The sequence below is a fragment of the Arachis hypogaea genome, chromosome 13, assembly GCF_003086295.3.
Source record: "Arachis hypogaea cultivar Tifrunner chromosome 13, arahy.Tifrunner.gnm2.J5K5, whole genome shotgun sequence".
NCBI classification, from domain to species: domain Eukaryota; kingdom Viridiplantae; phylum Streptophyta; class Magnoliopsida; order Fabales; family Fabaceae; genus Arachis; species Arachis hypogaea.
This window is the reverse complement of record NC_092048.1, coordinates 22,790,523-22,800,815: the sequence shown is the minus strand read 5'-3', so window position 1 is coordinate 22,800,815 and position 10,293 is coordinate 22,790,523. Positions and strand designations below refer to the sequence as shown.

The 10,293-nt window shown below is 40.5% G+C and overlaps 2 protein-coding genes and 1 long non-coding RNA gene across 3 annotated transcripts; all 3 read right to left on the bottom strand.

The window, feature by feature from the left end:
• Positions 1 to 326: 326 nt before the first annotated feature.
• LOC140177492 (uncharacterized) lies at positions 327 to 1,383 on the bottom strand. Its single transcript, XM_072210604.1, has 2 exons — positions 934 to 1,383; positions 327 to 800 (listed from the first exon to the last, which is right to left on the bottom strand). Exons 1-2 carry the CDS (start codon positions 1,381 to 1,383, stop codon positions 327 to 329), a joined length of 924 nt encoding a protein of 307 aa, XP_072066705.1.
• A 2,581-nt stretch (positions 1,384 to 3,964) lies between these two features.
• Positions 3,965 to 5,839, bottom strand: LOC112737684 (uncharacterized). The gene is made up of 3 exons (XR_003169058.2): positions 5,478 to 5,839; positions 5,320 to 5,404; positions 3,965 to 4,545 (listed from the first exon to the last, which is right to left on the bottom strand). It is a non-coding gene; the product is annotated as an uncharacterized lncRNA (long non-coding RNA).
• A 1,633-nt stretch (positions 5,840 to 7,472) lies between these two features.
• LOC114924966 (uncharacterized) lies at positions 7,473 to 8,234 on the bottom strand. Its single transcript, XM_029291206.1, has one exon. The coding sequence runs from the start codon at positions 8,232 to 8,234 to the stop codon at positions 7,473 to 7,475; it is 762 nt and encodes a 253-aa protein (XP_029147039.1).
• Positions 8,235 to 10,293: the final 2,059 nt, after the last annotated feature.

Sequence of the window (10,293 nt, the reverse complement as noted above, 5' to 3'; positions counted from 1 at the left end):
AGATCAGTCCTGGGATACCGTGTTGCCAAGTTCGCGCTTGTAACATAATATAAAATAGAAGAAACGAATATAAAATAGAAGAGACGGATTCAACCATGAAATTAATATTACCCGGTAGTTAGTCGGGTATTCACGATGGTCACAAATATTTCTAACAACATAAAGTAAAGTGAAATAAAGCGAAGTGAGCGGTGTTATTTATTAAAGCATGAGGAGTGTGGGTCTTACTGATCTTGCTAGGTCGCTAGGTCGTCTATCTCGACCTATGGGTAGAATCTTCTCAGGTTCCCCGCATTCCAAGTTATGGGGACTTCTTTGCCATCTAGTCATTCCAGCCTATAGGCACCTCTGCCAATCACCTCTTTTATCTTGTAGGGGCCTTCCCAGTTTGGCGCTAGCTTCCCTTCTCCTAGAGTCGGGAGACCGACATCATTGCACCTCAGGACTAGATCGTTTTTCTCGAACTCCCTCTTGAGTACCTTGGCGTTGTAGCGCAGGGCCATCCTCTGTTTTAACGCTGTTTCCGACAAGTGGGCCATCTCTCTGGCTTCGTCGATCAGGTCCTTTTCCATGGCCTCCTCGACTCCTCCCAAAAGTAGGCGGGGGCTCGGCTCTCCAATTTCAACAAGTATTATCGCGTCTATCCCGTAAGTGAGGCGAAAGGGGATTTCTCTAGTGGACGACTGCTTCGTAGTTCGGTAGGACCAAAGGACTGAAGCTAACTCGTCTGTCCATCCCCCTTTCTTGTGGTCAAGTCGCCTTTTGAGGCCTCGTAAGATTACCTTGTTAGCGGCCTCGACCTGACCGTTTTTTTGGGGGTGCTCAACAGACGAGAACTTTTGTTTGATCCCCAAGCCGGTTAGGAATTCCCCGAACTTCTTGTCGGCGAATTGGGTGCCATTATCCAAGACCACGACTTCTGGGATTCCAAACCTGGTTATCACTTGCCTCCACATAAACTTTCGATAGTTGGCCGAGGATATGCTCGCCAGTGGCTTGGCTTCTACCCACTTGGTGTAGCAGTCGATGAGAACGATCAAGTATTTGACCTGGCCAGGTCCTACAGGGAATGGCCCCAGCAGGTCGACTCCCCACTGCGCGAATGGTCAGGAGGAAGCTAAGTTTTGCTGGCGGCGCCTTGTGGAAGTTGGTGTTCTCTTGACACTTCTTGCACTTTTTCACAAATGCTTTAGAGTCTGTCATCATCGAGGGCCAGTAATACCTCGCCCTGACAAGTTTTCTAGCGAGAGCCTTTCCCCCGATATGGTGACCACAGCACCCCTCGTGGACTTCTCGTAGCACGTAGTCCGTTTGGTCGGGGTGTAGGCACTTCAGTAGCGGTTGGTTTAGCCCTCTTTTAAATAACTGGCCTTGTATTCGCATATTTGGCCACCTTCCTTCACAGGGTTCTTGCCGACTTCTCGTCTTCCGGGAGCTTGCCGTTGTCCAGGAAGTTGTAGATCGGGTCCATCCATGAGGGGTCTACTCTTGTTAGATTGAGGGCAACTGCTAGCTCTTTTACCAAACCTTGGATCAGGGATCGGTTTCCAGCCCCTGGCTTTGTACTCGCCAATTTTTACAAAAGGTCTGCTTGAGTGTTCCTTTCCCTCGGGACATGCTGCACGGAGACCTCATCAAACTGGCTTGTTAACGTCCTTACCCTCTCTAGATATTTTTGCAGTAGCGAGTCTTTTGCCTGGTACGTCCCGTTAATCTGTGAAGTCACAACTTGTGAGTCACTACATATCTCCATTCTTGTGGCTCCGACCTCTTTAGCTAGGGCCAAGCTGGCCAGAAGGGCTTCGTATTCCGCTTGGTTGTTGGACATGGGGAATTCAAACTTGATCGACTGTTCGTACACGACTCCTATCGGGCTTTCCAAGATTATTCCAGCTCCTTCGGATGTCTGGTTGGAGGTTCCGTCCACGTGGAGCTTCCACCGTGTACTCGGCATCTCGGCTGGATCTCCAGTCACTTCTACCAGGAAGTCAGCCATGGCTTGTGCTTTAATCGCATGTCTAGGCTCATATCTTAGGTCATACTGGGAGAGCTCAATAGACCAAGTCATCATTCTTCCAGCCAGGTCGGGTTTTTGTAGTACCTGGCGGATCCCCTAGTCCGTCCTCACGGTTACCTGATGACTTTGGAAGTATTGCCGTAATCTGCGGGAAGAGATCAGGAGCGCTAGAGCTAGCTTTTCCAGCTTGCTGTATCTTAACTCTGCTCCTTGTAGCGCTTTGCTCACAAAGTAGATCGGTTGTTGGGTTTTTCTCTCTTCCCACACCAATATTGCCGCCATTGCTTCATCAGTTATGGCTAGATACAGGTATAGCGGTTCTCCGTTCTTGGGCTTCCCGAGGACTGGTGGCGTTGTGAGTATTTCCTTGAAATGCCTGAACGCTTCTTCACACGCCGGGGTCCATTCAAACGCTATCCCCTTCCTCATCAAGTTGAAGAATGGTAGGGCTTTCGCGGCCGACGCCCCGAGGAAACGGGATAGTGCGGTAAGCCTTCCGGCCAGCCTTTGGACGTCTTTAAGGTAGCGTTTGTTTGCGAGACAGAGACTAAGAGACAGAGACAGAAAGACAGAGACCAAAAGATAGAGACAAAAATAAGTATCAGTATTGTGTTTGGTGTAAAAGTGTACAAGACTGATTTATGTCTCAGTATCCTGTTTGGTTTAAAATAAAAATAGAGACTAAAAATTTAAAATTACAAAAATACCCCTTAATTTTAATTAACAGCCCTAACTCCCAAATCCAATTTCATTTTTCTCAGCAAGCAACAACCTCCTTTATCATCTCCTCTACCCTTTCTCCTCTCCTTTCCTGTGAAGGAATCGTCTAGTCTTACCCACCGCCAGTAGCACCTCCAAGGGTCCGAATGACAACGGCGCGTCTCCTATTCTCCATCGGTTCACTTCATGGCGCCAGTTGCTCCCCAAGGTTTGTGATTTTGCTGCCGTTTGCGCGCCCGTGGTTTGCGTCGTCACCGTCGCCACCGTCTCGGAGCTGTGTCTCTGGTCTCCATTCTTTCTCTCTCAACAAACTTGGTATCTTTTGTCAATTAATCTTATTTGCTTGTTAATCTTGTGAAGAAAGATTGTAACTTGGTTGATTCTAGTGGTGGAAAGTGTGGTTTGGAAAATGGTGTTTGTGATGATGATGATGATGATTGTGCAATGGTGAATGGTGAGGTTGGGGAAATTTTGGTTCATTCGGATTCTGATCTAAATTGTGGTGTTTATGGAGAAACTCAGAAGTTGTTTGCTAAGAAAGATTTTAACTTGGTTGATAGTCCTAGAAAATTTGGGCCGCAAAGTGATGGTGCATTTGTGAATGGTGAAGTTGAGAAAAGTTCCAATATTCCAAGTTTTGATACTAATTGTACTGGAAGGCCTGCTATTACTTTTAATATTGGCAATAAAGTTAGTTCTCTATCTCATTTGAAGCTAGAAGTGAATGAGATGAGCTTGTATAGTGATGTAAGGCACCAACCTAAAGCTGGTTATTTGTCCACCATTGAGAGCATTGTGCATGCATTGAAGGACTTTGGGGAGGGGAATCATGAGGATTTGGATAGACTCTTGGACACTTTTGAGGCCATGGTTGGAGATCAAAGGTGTTGTAAAGATGAGAGATTGAGCAAAACTCTTCCCTAGTTGATGAGGCCTTTTCTTCATTTGACAGAACAAGAAACTGTTTAACCCAAAATAGAAACTATGTTCAATGAATTAAGAATCATTAAATCTATGAGTTTTTAGCTCTTGTATCCCAAGTAGTGATAGAACTATTCATTTTTGTGTGACTTCTACTTTTTGTGACTCAAATTATTAACAGAGTTACACAAACATTTTACCTGTATTTTTTAGCTGCAAGCAACATGAAAATTCTACTCGATTATAATATGTAAGGATAAAATTATGCTTCATTTACTATACAATGATAGACCAATCATGCCATGCTTTAGACATAAATCAATACAAAGACTCACGTTTGCATCGGTTATATAAGCAGTTCTTAAACTTCTTATGTACACAAATCAAGATAACAAGTTCTCACAATACAAGTAACACCATCCAAGAGAACATCATCACTACACTAAAAGTTGATGATTTAATTATATTTCTCTGTCTTTTGAGCATTCAAATATACAACTATACAATCAGAACCAGTTTCAATATGCTAAATGCTTCAGTATCATCAATCTATATTCTATATAGTCCTTTCAAGCTGCTAGCAGTGTCATATATACTCTTGCTAATCCACCAAGTTAAGGGATGGCACCGGCGGATCTGAGGCTTTTACGGTGTCATAAGCATACTCCGGAGTTCATGGCTCTTGTCATCAACACATCTCGAGCTAACCAAAGAGGTTATCCAAAAATTATCAGTTTTTACTGACTCGTCATCATCATTCCTGTGCCAACTCCAGTAAGCATGAGTTGAGTTAATCATTGATGAACCTTGTTACTATTATACCATGGTACATGAAACAACACAACCAGCCAAGGTGTCCTTTTCCTATCCACCTTTGATAGATCTACCTGTAAGCGAAGACAAGATCGAAAACAATAGTGGAATAAGATTTCTCTTCCATAATTATAATCTCAGATGCCATTTACTAGTTATAAAAGTATATCCTTGATCAATTGGGAAACAAACAAACCTTTAGCCATCTGTATTGTTCTGACCACTTATCAAAAACAAGAATAAAAATTTGGAATCAAAAGACATGTAACTCTATTTACTTCTCAATTTTAATTTAGTTTCAAGTGGAAATCTAAACAGGACATACAATAGAAACACTATAAAAATGATAATATCGATTTTTCTCTCTCATTTAATATACTGAAAGTGACTTTTTCAGGTACTTTTAAGCAAATTAAACTCTTCCAAAAGGCAAAAAAGAAGATTTGGTAATTATAGTCCTGAGAGCTCTGTGCAGGCATGGAACAATAACAGTCGCGAACATAAAAAAATTGGAAAAAAAAAGTATAATCCAGAATGAAATCAACAAATAGATGTAGTCAGGCTAATGAATTGAGTAATGATCCAATTAGTGGCACTTAAAAGGAAGTAGACATCATAAACTCATTAATTATAAAGCTGAAATAAATGGGTTAGTTAGGTCACGAACAAATCCACACCAGGCAAAGAATTTCTTCAACTTCAATGCTACTACTTCATACCATTAACAAAATAATGACAAACCAAGCAAACAGGTTCCAATGCTAGGTCACGAACAAATCCACAGATTAGGGAACGATGGAAAAGATGAAAGGAATCAGTAAATTAAATAACATTTGTATAGAACTAACTTGGGTCAGAGCAGTTCGGACGAGGAGTTGATGGTTGAGGTCGACAGCAACCCAGGAGAGGCGGCATCTTCGTTCTTTGATTTTTCTATGAAGGAGAAAAATAGGAGATGAGAAGATGAGGGCTACGAATATGAACTTGCAAGCGGCAAATCACTTACCTAGCGGTGGCGAGGCCAGCGGCGACGCGGTGGCTGTTCTTGAAGAAGAATGCTTCAGCGGCTGCAGTGGCCAAGGAGAATGAGAAGAACGATGGTTGATCAAGAAGCTTGATTTACATTAAGGGTAATTTTGGAATTATAAAATTAGAAGGGGGTAATTTAGGTACAAATTATAATTAAAATTTCTGTCTCTGTCTTTATATTTTTCTGTCCCCAGTGTCCCTACTTTTTGGAGGTACTGAAATACTGAAATTTTGAAGACAGAGACATAAATTTAAGTACCAGTCTCTAGCTCAACAAACATAATACTGAGATTCTGTCTCTCAGTCTCAGTTCCAGTCTCTGCAAACAAACGCTACCTAACGGACCCCTGGGTCTTCATTTGGAGTACTGCTTCGCATTTTTTCGGGTTAGCTTCCACTCCTCTTTGGGTTATTATAAACCCCAAGAACTTTCCCGTCTCCATGGAAAAGGCACACTTAAGTGGATTGAGCCTCATGCCGTGTCGTCGGAGGGAGGCGAAAACACCCTCAAGGTCGCTTATGAGGTCGTCGGGCCGGGTAGTTTCTACAAGGATATCATCCACGTAGACTTCAACCGTTTTTCCTATGAGATCCTTGAATATCTTGTTCATCAACCTTTGATAAGTAGCCCCTGCATTCTTTAGCCCGAATGGCATTACTTTGTAGCAATATGTTCCTCCTAGCGTTATGAACACCGTTTTCTTCTCGTCTGGCCGGTGCATCAGTATCTAGTTGTAGCCAGAATAAGCATCCATAAAGCTCAGGTACCGGTACCCTGCTGCCGCATCGACGAGCGCGTCTATGTTGGGGAGGGGATAGGAGTCTTTGGGGCATGACTTGTTAAGGTCGGAATAATCTACGCACATCCTCCATTTCCCGTTGTGCTTTCTAACTAGAACTACGTTCGATAGGCAAGTCGAGTAGTCTAGTTCCCGTATGAACCCTGCCTCGATGAGGCTAGCCGTTTGCCTGGCCACCTCCTCCGCCCTTTCTTACGACATCTTTCGTCTCCTCTGAGCCACCGGCTTGGCTTCTTTCCTAATAGCCAAGCGGTGTGACATGAGCTGGTGGTCTATCCCCGGCATGTCAGCTAGAGTCCAAGCGAACAGGTCGCCGTTAGCCCTAATCACCTCCATCAAGGGTTCTTTCAGGTTGTGAGGGAGGTTCCTGTTCACAAAGGTGAACTTATCCTCCGAGTCGCCGACCCTGAATTTTTCTAAGTTCCCTTCGGGTTCGGGCCTAGGCTTGTCGTCTACCCTGGCATCCAGGTCGGCTAAGAACACTCCCGACGCCTCCTTAGATTTCTTTCTCAAAGAGAGGCTGGCGTTGTCGCACGCGACTGCCATTTTCAGGTCCCCTTGATGGATCCCACCGATCCATCATCCGTAATGAACTTTATTAGCAACATATTTTCACCGGTTTTTTCCCGGTTTTCTCTCCAGCGGTTAATATAGGAGGACCGAACCGCTTGTATCGCCGGTTCACAGTTAAACCGGTCAAATCGGCCGGTCCGGTCTAGTTTTCAGAACCTTGGGTTTGATGGAAGAGTTGTGGTAACAATTTGGTTTATACTATGCGTTGGGTGTGCACCCTGTTGGTTCAGGAGAGCTAGCAATGCCTCATTTTGCTCTAAGGTGAAATATGGCTCAGATTTACCAAATTCTTCCTTTTGAGATTAGTTACTTACTTCATCATGATTTTCTTCAGCAACCATACTGTTGATCATGGCTCCATTGTTCTTGAAATGAGGGGGAAAGCCATGCTTCTTGTAGCATGTGTCTGCCAAATGGCCATTCTTGCCACAGTATGTACATTGTTTGAATCCTCGTCCAGCTTTCGCATTGTTCCCATGGCCTCCTCTTCCCCCTCTGCCTCTACCTCTTCCCCTTGTGCTTCCATTACCAACATCATTTCTAGAATTGATTAGCAGCGCCTTCTCATCCATTCCTTCATTCATGTTTAGCTGTCTCTCTTATTGTAAAAGAGATGCAAAAACTGCATCCACTTTGGGTAATGGCTTTGACAACATGATCTGAGACCTTGCAGTTGAAAACTGCTCGTTTAAACCTCTTAGGAACCTTACAGTCCCTGATTCTTCTTTGTAGCCTCTCATTATGCTCAATTCACAATTGCACTTCTCAGGGCACCTTGAGCAGCTCAGGATTGGCCGCAAATTCTCCAACTCCTCCCAAATGGACTTGAGTTTAGTGTAATAGGCAGTCACTGATGCGTCTCCTTGCTTAGTTGCAAACAGTTCTTCCTCCAATTCTGCTATCCTATACACATCACCATTACTGTATCTGTGCCCTAACTCTTTCCACAATTTCTCAGCTGAGTCTATCCACATGATGCTTTGAGTGATTTCAGGGCTTAAAGAATGATTGATCCAAGAAACAATGTGTGTATTACAATGATCCCACGCTTCAAACAACGCATCATCCTCTGGTGGCCGCTTGATCGAGCCATCAACAAACTTTATCTTGTTCTTGGATTTCAACGCCCTCCACATATCTCTTTCCCAATTTTGAAAGTTATTTCCTACCAAGGTAACTGTAACTATAGCCGATCCTGGATTTTCCCCAAGATGTAAGAAATAAGGACTTACCGGGTCCAAAGCTGGATTCGTTTGAGCTCTGCTTGCATTTGACTGATTCATCGCATTGATTTGATTCACCAATGCAGGTAATGCCTGTATGTCCACTGAAGAGAACGATGAATTCGTTCGAGGTTCCATCGCTTCTTGATTGCAAACCCTAATTTGAGATCCAAATTAATGAATCTTGTTGATGCAGATTCAAAGAGCTTCTTCCCTCGATCTCGCTGATCGGAAATGTTTGTCTATGCTGAATTGATACACGACAATGCAAATTTCATCAGTCTCTATCGATTGAGTTCGAAGGAAGAGGACAAGAATTAGATGAGAGGAACAAAGAATAAGATGGAGTAGCAAAAATCAAAGAATCTTGAAGGGAGAACGAATTCACAAGAAGAAGAGAAATTTCTATGAACTTCTTTTGAAGTTCCTCAACTATTCACTGTGATTTCCCTCCGCGCTCACCGCACCATGTTGAAGTTGGTGAGTTCGAAAGAAATCGAAAGGAAGAACCTCACGAAGCTTGAAGCAGAGGAGGGTATGTACAACTGCCACAACTCCATCACTCTTGCATTCTTTTCTGATTGCGAAAAATTACCTCCAATGTTACATCATAAGCTATTTATAATAGCTTTCAAACTAAGCTGCATAACTAACTATCTCACTTGCTAATAACTAACTATCTTGCTCACTAAAGCATTTGTCCACATCAGCATTTTCAAACTAATTACTGTTATACATGACCAATTAGTTCAGGTAACACACCTACCTCGATGGCTCTACCGACCACACCAATATGCAGGGCCAAAAATCTTTAGTTTGTTAAATTTTGAATAGAGATTAGGAATTGTCCAATCTATTTCATCAAACATAAAATAATAAAAAATTATAAAAATTTAAAATAATAAATAATATTAAAATTTTAAGAAATTTCCAAATCTAATTCTTTTTCATTTTTTTTCCAAATAAGATGATTAATTTATAAATTAAATAATTTTATTTTTTTGATTGCTTATACACCATGTCTAACAAAACTGTGTTGTAGTAATATTATTTATGTAAATCTGAAAGTGTGTATAAATACTTCATCTATCAGAAAACTGTATAATAATAGTTCACCTTAAGTAGTCTTGAATGTTCATGAGAACTGAGAAGTTATTTAATTTCTTTTGTCAGAAATTTAAATTTAAATTTAAAATTAGACAGATTTATTGAATTGAAAGATATCATCAAAAAAATTAAAAGAATTAAGTGGCACCTTATATGCCTCCTAAACAACCACATGTTCGAATTCCACAGGTGGAAAAAAGAATTCATGTAGTGTAGTATACTTGTAAAAGACCGAAACAAAAAACAGTTGCTATTTTTTTTTTTCCTTTAATTAAAACCTGCCATTTTGATGTTTTCATCTAACGCCGCGACAACGAAAACATAAATTGACCCACAACCAACGATGAACCCAAATTGAATTACGATTTATGAGTCAATGGCTAAGTAAAAAAATCTTTCGGGCCTTTCATTTTCAGATAGTGACCCATTATTATTATTATTATTATTATTATTATTATTATTATTATTTATCAAAGATAGGAGATTCGAACCTGCAACCTGAAGAGTCTATGCCATTTGAGCTATAATTCATTGGCGATCCATTATTATATTTAGAGTAACACGATAAATAAATTCCTAAATATTTATACGTCAGATAAATGATTTTTGAAGAATAATCTATTTAAATTATAAGTTTGTAGGAACATATTTGTTATTTCAATATTATATTTAATAAGTTCTGAATTGTGAGTTGCACAAATAAAAAAGTGTAAATCCAATGGGGTGGTTGAGCACAAAGAGCGGTCTTTCTCTCAATCAACTTTAGAAAGTTTAAAATATTTTCAATACTTGATTTTAGTTTTATTTTATTTTAAATTTTATACAATATTACATAAGTATTTGTGGAAAAATATATCATAAAAATTTATTTAAAATTTAATGTAAAATTTATTATTTCAATGTTTAATTTTATTTTAATTTAACAATATTACATAATAAAATTATAATATTTATTTAATAGATTTAATAGATATATAAATGACAATATTTTACTAATTTTTTTTTAAAAATTAATACGATATCTTCTTACTAAATATCAATTCAAAGATTCTATCTAATATAAATTTTGATTTTAAATCAGTTCAATAAA

Coding starts and splice junctions, on each gene's coding strand:
- LOC140177492 (XM_072210604.1), bottom strand. CDS start 1,383: ATGCGAATACAAGGCCAGTTATTTAAAAGAGGGCTAAACCAACCGCTA. Junction 801..933: donor TGGAGGCAAGTGATAACCAG/GTTTGGAATCCC, acceptor AAAAACGGTCAG/GTCGAGGCCGCTAACAAGGT.
- LOC114924966 (XM_029291206.1), bottom strand. CDS start 8,234: ATGGAACCTCGAACGAATTCATCGTTCTCTTCAGTGGACATACAGGCA.